At 47.7% G+C, this 17,378-nt stretch overlaps 1 protein-coding gene across 1 annotated transcript in view; it reads right to left on the minus strand.

Annotated features, from left to right (window-relative positions):
- LOC148436368 (uncharacterized) overlaps positions 1 to 17,378 on the minus strand; it is a 79,999-nt gene continuing 62,621 nt past the window's right edge. The window contains exon 8 of the mRNA XM_088464987.1: positions 1 to 2,191. Within this exon, the coding sequence (XP_088321113.1) occupies positions 1,719 to 2,191 (473 nt within the window). The 3' untranslated portion in view covers positions 1 to 1,718. The remainder of the gene's footprint in view (positions 2,192 to 17,378) is intronic.

Consider the following 17,378-nt stretch of genomic DNA (forward strand, 5'->3'; position numbering starts at 1 on the left):
GATATCATCTACATTTCGTATTTCCCAATAAATATGTCAAAAACAATTAAACTTCTTGTTTTTTCTTAAAAATGTTTGTAACCCCCTTATAGGTAAATGCGATGTGGTAATTTTTTTTTAATATACTATTTCTTGATGTCCACAGGAGTATAATTAAGAATATAAAAGTATTATTAAAAAAGCTTTCAATACCATAAATTTCGCAGACCTGTGTAATAAATCTCATTCAAATTACACACAAATATGTAGGATGGGCCTATCCAGGCATGCAAGTTCAATAAGAATCACGGAGAATATGCTAGATTACATGTGTTTATTACAGCATATTGATCTCCATATGATGGGAGTTTATATAACAAATATGACTATTAAGTAGCTATAACCTAATATCTATTGTATCAAGAGATATACACACTTACACTATATTATACTACTGATTGTAATCTATATAATACATATACTTACTTGGTAATTATAATAGTGATTCTCACAATATTGTCACATACAGCAGCGCACTAGTTAGTGTATGAGTTAGACACTGGTGACTGAGCACGATTGAGTGTTTTGCTGTGTTTTAACCCAAGCACTTAGGTGGAAATTAATGATTAGTAATAAAAGTGATATTATAGCATTATTGGGACATTGAGCACTGGTATTGGGATTATTTTCTTGTTGTGTAATTTAGTAGTGATATATCCCTGAGTAGCACACCCCTGAAGGCGACTAGACGATACTGAGATAGTCATGTCATTATAACCAGGGTAGTCTTGCAATCACAATAGGCATGGTGTGACCTATTAACCCTTTCTCCATTTCCTTATATTTGAATTAATAAAGGTTATATTTTACTTGATAACAATGAGCCACTCAAGACAACCCCTGTCCCTTTCCCCCCCCCTTTTTTGATATGAATATTCCCTTAGAGCTGGAAATGCTCACTGGTACTTAGGTTGCCGCCTGGTCTTACACACGGGTGACACTGCTCTAGATGACAACTGCAGCGATTGAACAAATAGATGTTCCACAGGAGTCATAGCCATGCAGAAAAGTCTCTCACGATCAAAATTTTGACTGACAGGAACCGGAATACACATGCTAAGGGTACGCTATAACCGGCAAGATGGCGCTGGACTGGAACGTTTTTAAACGATATTGCACCAATAGCAAGCAAGACTGAAGATTAACAAAAGGCTAACAGCTGAGCCAGTGCCCGTCATCCAGTGGTCCCAGAAGTATGTGCGGCTGCCCAGTGTCCTTATCTTCCAGCAGGCGCCATCTTAGTTCTACATCTATGCTGCCTGGCAACACAGGAGGCTGTCTGAAGCTGCGGCGGAAGAATATGGCATCCCGTAAGGGGAGCGAGAAGGTAACAAACCTCGACAGCGGCTTCTGGCAACATTAAATAACCCCCTGACAGCATAGATAGCGAAATCTGTCACTGCCCCTGGGATAGTTCATATTAAAGTATTATACATTTGTATTTCATCTTTAGCAAACCCTATAATCATTATTTATTAAGATTTCCTTAGTGCGTACATTCCTCTTTTTATATAAATGGCACACATCCCAATTATCAGCAGATGGATAATTTAAACTGTTAAAATACTGTGTGTCCAGAGTGTTGCTACAACCCTATTTTGTGTCAGCTCATATAAATGCTTTTCTCTTGTGTAAAATCTCATGTCTACCAAGGTGTGACAGAGCATGGAAATGGTTTCTCACCTATGTGATCTCTGATGTGTAACAAGAGCTGATTTCTGTGTAAAACATTTCCCACACACAGAGCATGGAAATGGTTTCTCACCTGTGTGACATCTTTGATGTGTAATTAGATTTGATTTCTGTGCAAAACATTTCCCACACTCAGAGCATGAAAATGGTTTCTCACCTGTGTGACTTCTCTCATGTGTAATTAGATTTGATTTATTTTTAAAACATTTCCCACACACAGAACACGGAAATAATTTATCAGGTGTATGAGCTGCACTATGTGTAACAAAAGCTGGGGTATCAGGAGAACAGTCCGGATAATGATAAAAATTAGATGATATAGCTGCACTGTGAGGTACTGGATGTATATTTAGCATAACGAGATTATCTACTGGAGATTCCTGTGTGATGTTATCTTCTGTTTTAATATCTGTAGACAAGATGAGATCTCCCTCCAAGTCATTCCTGCTTGTGCGTCCATCTACTGGAAATACAATAACTATTATTAATTACAGCTTTTTATATAGCATAGACATACTGAGCAGCACTTTATATAGCACAGACACACTGAGAAGCATTTTATATAGCACAGACACACTGAGCAGCACGTTATATAGCACAAACATACTGAGAAGCACTTTATATAGCACAGACATACTGAGAAGCACTTTATATAGCACAGACATACTGAGAAGCACTTTATATAGCACAGACATACTGAGAAGCACTTTATATAGCAGACATACTGAGAAGCACTTTATATAGCACAGACATACTGAGAAGCACTTTATATAGCACAGACATACTGAGAAGGACTTTATATAGCACAGACACACTGAGAAGCACTTTATATAGCACAGACACACTGAGAAGCACTTTATATAGCACACACATAATGAGAAGCACTTTATACAGCACAGACATACTGAGAAGCACTTTATACAGCACATACATACTGAGAAGCACTTTATATAGCACAGACACACTGAGAAGCACTTTATACAGCACAGGCACACTGAGAAGCACTTTATATAGCACAGACACACTGAGAAGCACTTTATACAGCACAGGCACACTGAGAAGCACTTTATATAGCACAGACACACTGAGAAGCACTTTATATAGCACAGACACATTGAGAAGCACTTTATATAGCACAGACACACTGAGAAGCACATTATATAGCACAGACATACTGAGAAGCACTTTATATAGCACAGACATATTGAGAAGGACTTTATATAGCAAAGACACACTGAGAAGCACTTTATATAGCACAGACACATTAAGAAGCACTTTATATAGCACAGACATACTGAGAAGCACTTTATATAACACAGACATACTGAGAAGCACATTATATAGCACAGACATACTGAGAAGCACTTTATATAAAACAGACATACTGAGAAGGACTTTATATAGCACAGACACATTGAGAAGCACTTTATATAGCACAGACATACTGAGAAGCACTTTATATAACACAGACATACTGAGAAGCACTTTATATAGCACAGACATACTGAGAAGCACTTTATATAACACAGACATACTGAGAAGCATTTTATATAGCACAGACATACTGAGAAGCACTTTATATAACACAGACATACTGAGAAGCACTTTATATAGCACAGACATACTGAGAAGCACTTTATATAGCACAGACACACTGAGAAGCACTTTATATAAAACAGACATACTGAGAAGGACTTTATATAGCACAGACACATTGAGAAGCACTTTATATAGCACAGACATACTGAGAAGCACTTTATATAACACAGACATACTGAGAAGCACTTTATATAGCACAGACATACTGAGAAGCACTTTATATAGCACAGACATACTGAGAAGCACTTTTTATAGCACAGACATACTGAGAAGCACTTTATATAAAACAGACACACTGAGAAGCACTTTATATAGCACAGCAACACTGAGAAGCACTTTATATAGCACAGACATACTGAGAAGCACTTTTTATAGCACAGACATACTGAGAAGCACTTTATATAAAACAGACATACTGAGAAGCACATTATATAGCAAAGACACACTGAGAAGCACTTTATATAGCAAAGACACACTGAGAAGCACTTTATATAGCAGACACACTGAGAAGCACTTTATATAGCACAGACACACTGAGAAGCACTTTATATAGCACAGACACTGAGAAGCACTTTATACAGCACAGACACACTGAGAAGCACTTATATAGCACAGACACTGAGAAGCACTTTATATAGCAGACACACTGAGAAGCACTTTATATAGCACAGACATACTGAGAAGCACTTTATATAGCACAGACACTGAGAAGCACTTTATATAGCACAGACACACTGAGAAGCACTTATATAGCACAGACACTGAGAAGCACTTTATATAGCACAGACACACTGAGAAGCACTTTATATAGCACAGACACTGAGAAGCACTTTATATAGCACAGACACTGAGAAGCACTTTATATAGCACAGACACTGAGAAGCACTTTATATAGCAGACATACTGAGAAGCACATTATATAGCACAGACATACTGAGAAGCACTTTATACAGCACAGATATACTGAGCAGAAATTTACAAAGAATATTTAGTTATTCACATCAGTCCCTGCACCACTGGAGTTTACAATCTATAATCCCTACTGTATCTACCTCGCACTCACATTATGATTAATTTGTGTCAGTAGCCAATTAACCTACCAGTATGATTTTTGGAAGAAACACATACAAACTCCACGAAGCACCTTGGCTGGGAATTGAACTCAGTGCTGTTTGGCAGTAATGCTAACCATCACTCCACCATGTTACTATAATAAATAAAGCGTTTATTTGTTTAAATTGCAGGTAAGAGCTATGACCACATTATAACATTTACAAATGAACCAACAATAAAGACTCACGATGAACAGATAAAATATTGACATAAACTGGCACAAGCACATTATCAGCACATGTCATAGACCAGCACCAGGGACAGGCAGATGGCCCATCACCAATGTATATCTCCCCCTAAATGCAGACTTTCCTGGGTAACGTTCCCTAGCCATCAACACAGAGCAGGAAGCCTCAAAAGCCAGTGACGTTGGTGAACCACAATGCCCGTCTAGACCACCCTCACACATACACACAGGAAACTTGTGGGCTAATTACCAACAACTGCGTCCACACTACAAAAAGTTACCAGGTGGATATATATGTAACAAAAACAGCCTCTATATAGTCTTCTGGTCACCATCAGGGAGAGTAACCCCACCAGAGCCATGCTACTAACTTAGGGTAATGAGTCACTGTATATTACCGCTGAGAGGGAAGGAGAGCGATAGGACAGAGCAACACAGAATGATGGTGGCACAGAGGGGGGAGGCAGCAGGACAGGGTAGGGGAATGGTGCAGGGTACAGAGTGGGGGGAGGCAGCAGGACAAGGTAGGGGAATGGTGCAGGGCACAGAGCGGGTTAGGCAGCAGGACAGGGTAGGGGAATGGCGCAGGGCACAGAGCAGGGGAGGCAGCAGGACAGGGTATGGGAATGGCACAGGGCACAGAGCAGGGGAGGCTGCAGGACAGGGTAGGGGAATGGTGCAGGGCACAGAGCGGTGAAGCAGCAGGACAGGGTAGGGGAATGCTGCAGGGCACAGAGCGGGGGAGGCAGCAGGACATAGAGCGAGGGAGGCTGCAGAACAGGGTAGGGGAATGGTGCAGGGCACAGAGCGGGGGAGGCAGCTGGACATAGAGAGGGGGAAGCTGCAGGACAGGGTAGGGGAATGGTGCAGGGCACAGAGCGGGGAGGCAGCAGGACAGGGTAGGGGAATGGTGCAGGGCACAGAGAGGGGGAGGCAGCAGGACAGAGTAGGGGAATGGCGCAGAGCACAGAGGGGGAGGCAGCAGGACAGAGAAGGGGAATGGAGCAGGCCACAGAGCGGGGGAGGCAGCAGGACAGGGTAGGGGTATGGCGCAGGGCACAGAGCGGGGTAGGCAGCAGGACAGGGTAGGGGAATGGTGCAGGGCACAGAGTGGGGGAGGCAGCAGGACAGGGTAGGGGAATGGTGCAGGGCACAGAGTGGGGGAGGAAGCAGGACAGGGTAGGGGAATGCCGCAGGGTACATAGCGGGGAGGCAGCAAGACAGGGTAGGGGAATTCCGCAGGGCACAGCGGGGGAGGCAGCAGGCCAGGGTAGGGGAATGGTGCAGGGCACAGAGTGGGGGAGGCAGCATGAGAGGGTAGGGGAATGCCGCAGGGCACAGAGCTGGGGAGGCAGCAGGACAGGGTAGGGGAATGCCGCAGGGCACAGAGCGGGGGAGGCAGCAGGACAGGGTAGGGGTATGGCGCAGGGCACATATGGGCAACAGCAGAAGGAGGAAGAAAGCAGAAAAAGTAAAACAGAAGGACAGAGCATGATATAGAGACAGGTCAGCAGATAAAACGCAACAGTACAGAGCATCCAAGCACAGAGACTGGATGGAGCCATTGTGGAATAAAGGGTGTGAGGTTATAGCTCTGTGTGTGATGTTTCAATGGACTGGTAGTTGCATGATATGAGGGGGAGAGCAGGAGCATAAAAGGGGCCGATGGCTCCTGATGTATGAGATACACCAGAGAGTGTGAGGGGGAGGAGACTGGTCAGATCTCTGGGCTGGTAACACACAGTGACATGATGTGAGGGGGAGAACAGGAGTATAATAGGGGCTGATAGTTCCTGATGTATGAGATACACCAGAGAGTGTGGGGAGAAGACTGCTCAGATCTCTGGGCTGTAACACACAGTGACATGATGTGAGGGGGAGAACAGGAGTATAATAGGGGCTGATGGCTCCTGATGTAAGAGATACACCAGAGAGTGTGAGGGGGAGGAGACTGGTCAGGTCTCTGGGCTGGTAACACACAGTGACATGATGTGAGGGGGAGAGCAGGAATATAATAGGGGCTGATGGCTCCTGATATATGAGATACACCAGAGAATGTGAGGGGGAGGAGACTGGTCAGATCTCTGGGATGGTAACACACAGTGACATGATGTGAGGAGGAGAGCAGGAGTTTAATAGGTACTGATGGCTCCTGATGTATGAGATACAACAGATAGTGTGGGGAGGAGACTGGTCAGATCTCTGGGCTGGCAACACACAGTGACATGATGTGAGGGGGAGAGCAGGATTATAATAGGGGCTGATAGCTCCTGATGTATGAGATACAACAGAGAGTGTGGGGAGAAGACTGGTCAGATCTCTGGGCTGTAACACACAGTGACATGATGTGAGGGGGGGAGAACAGGAGTATAATAGGGGCTGATGGATCCTGATGTAAGAGATACACCAGAGAGTGTGGGGAGGAGACTGGTTAGATCTCTGGGCTGGTAACACACAGTGACATGATGTGAGGGGGGAGAGCAGGAATATAATAGGGGCTGATGGCTCCTGATATATGAGATACACCAGAGAGTGTGAGGGGGAGGAGACTGGTCAGATCTCTGGTCTGGTAACACACAGTGACATGATGTGAGGGGGAGAGCAGGAGTATAATAGGGGTTGATGGCTCCTGATATATGAGATACACCAGAGAGTGTGGGGAGGAGACTGGTCAGATCTCTGGGCTGGTAACACACAGTGACATGATGTGAGGGGGAGAGCAGGAGTATAATAGGGGTTGATGGCTCCTGATGTATGAGATACACAGAGAGTGTGGGGAGGAGACTGGTCAGATCTCTGGGCTGGTAACACACAGTGACATAATTTGAGGGGGAGAGCAGGAGCATAAAAGGGGCCGATGGCTCCTGATGTATGAGATACACCAGAGAGTGTGAGGGGGAGGAGACTGGTCAGATCTCTGGGCTGGTAACACACAGTGACATGATGTGAGGGGGAGAGCAGGAGTATAATAGGGGCTGATAGCTCCTGATGTATGAGATACACCAGAGAGTGTGGGGAGAAGACTGCTCAGATCTCTGGGCTGTAACACACAGTGACATGATGTGAGGGGGAGAACAGGAGTATAATAGGGGCTGATGGCTCCTGATGTAAGAGATACACCAGAGTGTGGGGAGGAGACTGGTTAGATCACTGGGCTGGTAACACACAGTGACATGATGTGAAGGGGAGAGCAGGAATATAATAGGGGCTGATGGCTCCTGATATATGAGATACACCAGAGAGTGTGAGGGGGAGGAGACTGGTCAGATCTCTGGGCTGGTAACACACAGTGACATGATGTGAGGGGGAGAGCAGGAGTATAATAGGGGCTGATGGCTCCTGATGAATGAGATACACCAGAGAGTGTGGGGAGGAGACTGGTAAGATCTCTGGGCTGGTAACACACAGTGACAAGATGTGAGGGGGAGAGCAGCAGTATAATAGGGGCTGATGGCTCCTGATATATGAGATACACAGAGAGTGTGGAGAGGAGACTGGTCAGATCTCTGGGCTGGTAACACACAGTGACATGATGTGAGGGGGAGAGCAGGAGCATAAAAGGGGCCGATGGCTCCTGATGCATGAGATACACCAGAGAGTGTGGGGAGGAGACTGGTTAGATCTCTGGGCTGGTAACACACAGTGACATGATGTGAGGGGGAGAGCAGGAATATAATAGGGGCTGATGGCTCTTGATATATGAGATACACCAGAGAGTGTGAGGGGGAGGAGACTGGTCAGATCTCTGGGCTGGTAACACACAGTGACATGATGTGAGGGGGAGAGCAGGAGTATAATAGGGGCTGATAGCTCCTGATGTATGAGATACACCAGAGAGTGTGGGGAGAAGACTGGTTAGATCTCTGGGCTGGTAAAACACAGTGACATGATGTGAGGGGGAGAGCAGGAATATAATAGGGGCTGATGGATCCTGATATATGAGATACACCAGAGAGTGTGAGGGGGAGGAGACTGGTCAGATCTCTGGGCTGGTAACACACAGTGACATGATGTGAGGGGGAGAGCAGGAGTATGATAGGGGCCGATAGCTCCTGATGTATGAGATACACCAGAGAGTGTGGGGAGAAGACTGGTCAGATCTCTGGGCTGTAACACACAGTGACATGATGTGAGGGGGAGAACAGGAGTATAATAGGGGCTGATGGCTCCTGATGTAAGAGATACACCAGAGAGTGTGGGGAGGAGACTGGTTAGATCTCTGGGCTAGTATCACACAGTGACATGATGTGAGGGGGAGAGCAGGAGTATAATAGGGGCTGATGGCTCCTGATGAATGAGATACACCAGAGAGTGTGGGGAGGAGACTGGTAAGATCTCTGGGCTGGTAACACACAGTGACAAGATGTGAGGGGGAGAGCAGCAGTATAATAGGGGCTGATGGCTCCTGATATATGAGATACACAGAGAGTGTGGAGAGGAGACTGGTCAGATCTCTGGGCTGTAACACACAGTGACATGATGTGAGGGGGAGAACAGGAGTATAATAGGGGCTGATGGCTCCTGATGTAAGAGATACACCAGAGAGTGTGGGGAGGAGACTGGTTAGATCTCTGGGCTAGTATCACACAGTGACATGATGTGAGGGGGAGAGCAGGAATATAATAGGGGCTGGTGGCTCCTGATATATGAGATACACCAGAGAGTGTGAGGGGGAGGAGACTGGTCAGATCTCTGGGCTGGTAACACACAGTGACATGATGTGAGGCGGAGAGCAGGAGTATAATAGGGTCTGATGGCTCCTGATGTATGAGATACACCAGAGAGAGTGGGGAGGAGACTGGTCAGATCTCTGGGCTGGTAACACACAGTGACATGATGTGAGGGGGAGAGCCGGAATATAATAGGGGCTGATGGCTCCTGATATATGAGATACACCAGAGAATGTGAGGGGGAGGAGACTGGTCAGATCTCTGGGATGGTAACACACAGTGACATGATGTGAGGAGGAGAGCAGGAGTATAATAGGGACTGATGGCTCCTGATGTAAGAGATACACCAGATAGTGTGGGGAGGAGACTGGTCAGATCTCTGGGCTGGTAACACACAGTGACATGATGTGAGGGGGAGAGCAGGAGTATAATAGGGGCTGATGGCTCCTGATGTATGAGATACACCAGAGAGTGTGGGGAGGAGACTGGTTAGATCTCTGGGCTGGTAACACACAGTGACATGATGTGAGAGGGGAGAAAAGGAATATAATAGGGGCTGATGGCTCCTGATATATGAGATACACCAGAGAGTGTGAGGGGGAGGAGACTGGTCAGATCTCTGGTCTGGTAACACACAGTGACATGATGTGAGGGGGAGAGCAGGAGTATAATAGGGGCTGATGGCTCCTGATGTATGAGATACACCAGAGAGTGTGGGGAGGAGACTGGTCAGACCTCTGGGCTGGTAACACACAGTGACATGATGTGAGGGGGAGAGCAGGAGTATAATAGGGGCTGATGGCTCCTGATGTATGAGAAACACCAGAGAGTGTGGGGAGGAGACTGGTCAGATCTCTGGGCTGGTAACACACAGTGACATGATGTGAGGGGGAGAACAGGAGTATAATAGGGGCTGATGGCTCCTGATGTAAGAGATACACCAGAGAGTGTGGGGAGGAGACTGGTTAGATCTCTGGGCTAGTATCACACAGTGACATGATGTGAGAGGGAGAGCAGGAATATAATAGGGGCTGGTGGCTCCTGATATATGAGATACACCAGAGAGTGTGAGGGGGATGAGACTGGTCAGATCTCTGGGCTGGTAACACACAGTGACATGATGTGAGGGGGAGAGCAGGAGTATAATAGGGGCTGATGGCTCCTGATGTATGAGATACACCAGAGAGTGTGGGGAGGAGACTGGTAAGATATCTGGGCTGGTAACACACAGTGACATGATGTGAGGGGGAGAGCAGGAGTATAATAGGGGCTGATGGCTCCTGATGTATGAGATACACAGAGAGTGTGGAGAGGAGACTGGTCAGATGTCTGGGCTGGTAACACACAGTGACATGATGTGAGGGGGAGAGCAGGAGCATAAAAGGGGCCGATGGCTCCTGATGCATGAGATACACCAGAGAGTGTGAGGGGGAGGAGACTGGTCAGATCTCTGGGCTGGTAATACACAGTGACATGATGTGAGGAGGAGAGCAGGAGTATAATAGAGGCTGATGGCTCCTGATGTATGAGATACACAGAGAGTGTGGAGAGGAGACTGGTTAGATCTCTGGGCTGGTAACACACAGTGACATGATGTGAGGGGGAGAGCAGGAATATAATAGGGGCTGATGGCTCCTGATATATGAGATACACCAGAGAATGTGAGGGGGAGGAGACTGGTCAGATCTCTGGGATGGTAACACACAGTGACATGATGTGAGGAGGAGAGCAGGAGTATAATAGGGGCTGATAGCTCCTGATGTAAGAGATACACCAGAATGTGTGGGGAGGAGACTGGTCAGATCTCTGGGCTGGTAACACACAGTGACATGATGTGAGGCGGAGAGCAGGAGTATAATAGGGTCTGATGGCTCCTGATGTATGAGATACACCAGAGAGTGTGGGGAGGAGACTGGTCAGATCTCTGGGCTGGTAACACACAGTGACATGATGTGAGGGGGAGAGCAGGAGTATAATAGGGGCTGATGGCTCCTGATGTATGAGATACACCAGAGAGTGTGGGGAGGAGACTGGTCAGATATCTAGGCTACTAACACACAGTGACATGATGTGAGGGGAACAGCAGGAATATAATAGGGGCTGATGGCTCCTGATATGAGATACACCAGAGAATGTGAGGGGGAGGAGACTGGTCAGATCTCTGGGATGGTAGCACACAGTGACATGTTGTGAGGAGGAGAGCAGGAGTTTAATAGGTACTCATGGCTCCTGATGTATGAGATACAGCAGATAGTGTGGGGAGGAGACTGGTCAGATCTCTGGGCTGGTAACACACAGTTACATGATGTGAGGGGGAGAGCAGGAATATAATAGGGGCTGATGGCTCCTGATATATGAGATACACCAGAGAATGTGAGGGGGAGGAGAATGGTCAGATCTCTGGGATGGTAATACACCGTGACATGATGTGAGGGGGAGAGCAGGAATATAATAGGGGCTGATGGCTCCTGATGTATGAGATACACCAGAGAGTGTGGGGAGGAGACTGGTCAGATCTCTGGGCTGGTAACACACAGTGACATGATGTGAGGGGGACAGCCGGAATATAATAGGGGCTGATGGCTCCTGATATATGAGATACACCAGAGAATGTGAGGGGGAGGAGACTGGTCAGATCTCTGGGATGGTAACACACAGTGACATGATGTGAGGAGGAGAGCAGGAGTATAATAGGGACTGATGGCTCCTGATGTAAGAGATACACCAGATAGTGTGGGGAGGAGACTGGTCAGATCTCTGGGCTGGTAACACACAGTGACATGATGTGAGGGGGAGAGCAGGAGTATAATAGGGGCTGATGGCTCCTGATGTATGAGATACACCAGAGAGTGTGGGGAGGAGACTGGTTAGATCTCTGGGCTGGTAACACACAGTGACATGATGTGAGGGGGGAGAAAAGGAATATAATAGGGGCTGATGGCTCCTGATATATGAGATACACCAGAGAGTGTGAGGGGGAGGAGACTGGTCAGATCTCTGGTCTGGTAACACACAGTGACATGATGTGAGGGGGAGAGCAGGAGTATAATAGGGGCTGATGGCTCCTGATGTATGAGATACACCAGAGAGTGTGGGGAGGAGACTGGTCAGACCTCTGGGCTGGTAACACACAGTGACATGATGTGAGGGGGAGAGCAGGAGTATAATAGGGGCTGATGGCTCCTGATGTATGAGAAACACCAGAGAGTGTGGGGAGGAGACTGGTCAGATCTCTGGGCTGGTAACACACAGTGACATGATGTGAGGGGGAGAGCAGGAGCATAATAGGGGCTGATGGCTCCTGATGCATGAGATACACCAGAGAGTGTGGAGAGGAGACTGGTTAGACTTCTGGCCTGGTAACACACAGTGACATGATGTGAGGGGGAGAGCAGGAATATAATAGGGGCTGATGGCTCCTGATATATGAGATACACCAGAGAATGTGAGGGGGAGGAGAATGGTCAGATCTCTGGGATGGTAACACACAGTGACATGATGTGAAGAGGAGAGCAGGAGTTTAATAGGTACTCATGGCTCCTGAAGTATGAGATACAGCAGATAGTGTGGGGAGGAGACTGGTCAGATCTCTGGGCTGGTAACATACAGTTACATGATGTGAGGGGGAGAGCAGGAATATAATAGGGGCTGATGGCTCCTGATGTATGAGATACACCAGAGAATGTGAGGAGGAGGAGAATGGTCAGATCTCTGGGATGGTAACACACAGTGACATGATGTCAGGAGGAGAGCAGGAGTTTAATAGGTACTGATGGCTACTGATGTATGAGATACAGCAGATAGTGTGGGGAGGAGACTGGTCAGATCTCTGGGCTGGTAACACACAATGATATGATGAGAGGGGGAGAGCAGGAGTATAATACGGAAGGATGGCTCCTGATATATGAGATACACCAGAGAATGTGAGGGGGAGGAGACTGGTCAGATCTCTGGGATGGTAGCACACAGTGACATGATGTGAGGAGGAGAGCAGGAGTATAATAGGGACTGATGGCTCCTTAAGTAAGGGATACACCAGATAGTGTAGGGGGGAGACTGGTCAGATCTCTGGGCTGATAACACACAGTGACATGATGTGATGGGGAGAGCAGGAGTATAATAGGGGCTGATGGCTCCTGATGTATGAGATACACCAGAGAGTGTGGGGAACAGACTGGTCAGATCTCTGGGCTGGTAACACACAGTGACATGATGTGAGGGGGAGAGCAGGAGTATAATAGGGGCTGATGGCTCCTGATGTATGAGATACACCAGAGAGTGTGGGGAGGAGACTGGTTAGATCTCTGGGCTGGTAACACACAGTGACATGATGTGAGGGGGGAGAAAAGGAATATAATAGGGGCCGATGGCTCCTGATATATGAGATACACCAGAGAGTGTGAGGGGGAGGAGACTGGTCAGATCTCTGGTCTGGTAACACACAGTGACATGATGTGAGGGGGAGAGCAGGAGTATAATAGGGGCTGATGGCTCCTGATGTATGAGATACACCAGAGAGTGTGGGGAGGAGACTGGTCAGATCTCTGGGCTGGTAACACACAGTGACATGATGTGAGGGGGAGAGCAGGAGTATAATAGGGGCTGATGGCTCCTGATGTATGAGATACACCAGAGAGTGTGGGGAGGAGACTGGTCAGATATCTAGGCTACTAACACACAGTGACATGATGTGAGGGGGACAGCAGGAATATAATAGGGGCTGATGGCTCCTGATATGAGATACACCAGAGAATGTGAGGGGGAGGAGACTGGTCAGATCTCTGGGATGGTAGCACACAGTGACATGTTGTGAGGAGGAGAGCAGGAGTTTAATAGGTACTCATGGCTCCTGATGTATGAGATACAGCAGATAGTGTGGGGAGGAGACTGGTCAGATCTCTGGGCTGGTAACACACAGTTACATGATGTGAGGGGGAGAGCAGGAATATAATAGGGGCTGATGGCTCCTGATATATGAGATACACCAGAGAATGTGAGGGGGAGGAGAATGGTCAGATCTCTGGGATGGTAATACACCGTGACATGATGTGAGGGGGAGAGCAGGAATATAATAGGGGCTGATGGCTCCTGATGTATGAGATACACCAGAGAGTGTGGGGAGGAGACTGGTCAGATCTCTGGGCTGGTAACACACAGTGACATGATGTGAGGGGGACAGCCGGAATATAATAGGGGCTGATGGCTCCTGATATATGAGATACACCAGAGAATGTGAGGGGGAGGAGACTGGTCAGATCTCTGGGATGGTAACACACAGTGACATGAAGTGAGGAGGAGAGCAGGAGTATAATAGGGACTGATGGCTCCTGATGTAAGAGATACACCAGATAGTGTGGGGAGGAGACTGGTCAGATCTCTGGGCTGGTAACACACAGTGACATGATGTGAGGGGGAGAGCAGGAGTATAATAGGGGCTGATGGCTCCTGATGTATGAGATACACCAGAGAGTGTGGGGAGGAGACTGGTTAGATCTCTGGGCTGGTAACACACAGTGACATGATGTGAGGGGGGAGAAAAGGAATATAATAGGGGCTGATGGCTCCTGATATATGAGATACACCAGAGAGTGTGAGGGGGAGGAGACTGGTCAGATCTCTGGTCTGGTAACACACAGTGACATGATGTGAGGGGGAGAGCAGGAGTATAATAGGGGCTGATGGCTCCTGATGTATGAGATACACAAGAGAGTGTGGGGAGGAGACTGGTCAGACCTCTGGGCTGGTAACACACAGTGACATGATGTGAGGGGGAGAGCAGGAGTATAATAGGGGCTGATGGCTCCTGATGTATGAGAAACACCAGAGAGTGTGGGGAGGAGACTGGTCAGATCTCTGGGCTGGTAACACACAGTGACATGATGTGAGGGGGAGAGCAGGAGCATAATAGGGGCTGATGGCTCCTGATGCATGAGATACACCAGAGAGTGTGGAGAGGAGACTGGTTAGACTTCTGGGCTGGTAACACACAGTGACATGATGTGAGGGGGAGAGCAGGAATATAATAGGGGCTGATGGCTCCTGATATATGAGATACACCAGAGAATGTGAGGGGGAGGAGAATGGTCAGATCTCTGGGATGGTAACACACAGTGACATGATGTGAAGAGGAGAGCAGGAGTTTAATAGGTACTCATGGCTCCTGAAGTATGAGATACAGCAGATAGTGTGGGGAGGAGACTGGTCAGATCTCTGGGCTGGTAACATACAGTTACATGATGTGAGGGGGAGAGCAGGAATATAATAGGGGCTGATGGCTCCTGATATATGAGATACACCAGAGAATGTGAGGAGGAGGAGAATGGTCAGATCTCTGGGATGGTAACACACAGTGACATGATGTGAGGAGGAGAGCAGGAGTTTAATAGGTACTGATGGCTACTGATGTATGAGATACAGCAGATAGTGTGGGGAGGAGACTGGTCAGATCTCTGGGCTGGTAACACACAGTTACATGATGTGAGGGGGAGAGCAGGAGTATAATAGGGGCTGATGGCTCCTGATGTATGAGATACACCAGAGAGTGTGGGGAGGAGACTGGTCAGATCTCTGGGCTGGTAACACACAATGATATGATGAGAGGGGGAGAGCAGGAGTATAATACGGAAGGATGGCTCCTGATATATGAGATACACCAGAGAATGTGAGGGGGAGGAGACTGGTCAGATCTCTGGGATGGTAGCACACAGTGACATGATGTGAGGAGGAGAGCAGGAGTATAATAGGGACTGATGGCTCCTTAAGTAAGGGATACACCAGATAGTGTAGGGGGGAGACTGGTCAGATCTCTGGGCTGATAACACACAGTGACATGATGTGATGGGGAGAGCAGGAGTATAATAGGGGCTGATGGCTCCTGATGTATGAGATACACCAGAGAGTGTGGGGAACAGACTGGTCAGATCTCTGGGCTGGTAACACACAGTGACATGATGTGAGGGGGAGAGCAGGAGTATAATAGGGGCTGATGGCTCCTGATGTATGAGATACACCAGAGAGTGTGGGGAGGAGACTGGTTAGATCTCTGGGCTGGTAACACACAGTGACATGATGTGAGGGGGGAGAAAAGGAATATAATAGGGGCCGATGGCTCCTGATATATGAGATACACCAGAGAGTGTGAGGGGGAGGAGACTGGTCAGATCTCTGGTCTGGTAACACACAGTGACATGATGTGAGGGGGAGAGCAGGAGTATAATAGGGGCTGATGGCTCCTGATGTATGAGATACACCAGAGAGTGTGGGGAGGAGACTGGTCAGATCTCTGGGCTGGTAACACACAGTGACATGATGTGAGGGGGAGAGCAGGAGTATAATAGGGGCTGATGGCTCCTGATGTATGAGAAACACCAGAGAGTGTGGGGAGGAGACTGGTCAGATCTCTGGGCTGGTAACACACAGTAACATGATGTGAGGGGGAGAGCAGGAGCATAATAGGGGCTGATGGCTCCTGATGCATGAGATACACCAGAGAGTGTGGAGAGGAGACTGGTTAGACTTCTGGGCTGGTAACACACAGTGACATGATGTGAGGGGGAGAGCAGGAGTATAATAGGGGCTGATAGCTCCTGATGTATGAGATACACCAGAGAGTGTGGGGAGAAGACTGGTTAGATCTCTGGGCTGGTAAAACACAGTGACATGATGTGAGGGGGAGAGCAGGAATATAATAGGGGCTGATGGATCCTGATATATGAGATACACCAGAGAGTGTGAGGGGGAGGAGACTGGTCAGATCTCTGGGCTGGTAACACACAGTGACATGATGTGAGGGGGAGAGCAGGAGTATGATAGGGGCCGATAGCTCCTGATGTATGAGATACACCAGAGAGTGTGGGGAGAAGACTGGTCAGATCTCTGGGCTGTAACACACAGTGACATGATGTGAGGGGGAGAACAGGAGTATAATAGGGGCTGATGGCTCCTGATGTAAGAGATACACCAGAGAGTGTGGGGAGGAGACTGGTTAGATCTCTGGGCTAGTATCACACAGTGACATGATGTGAGGGGGAGAGCAGGAATATAATAGGGGCTGGTGGCTCCTGATATATGAGATACAC

This window comes from Taudactylus pleione, unplaced genomic scaffold (assembly GCF_031769625.1).
Source record: "Taudactylus pleione unplaced genomic scaffold, aTauple2 ptg001781l, whole genome shotgun sequence".
Classification (NCBI taxonomy): domain Eukaryota; kingdom Metazoa; phylum Chordata; class Amphibia; order Anura; family Myobatrachidae; genus Taudactylus; species Taudactylus pleione.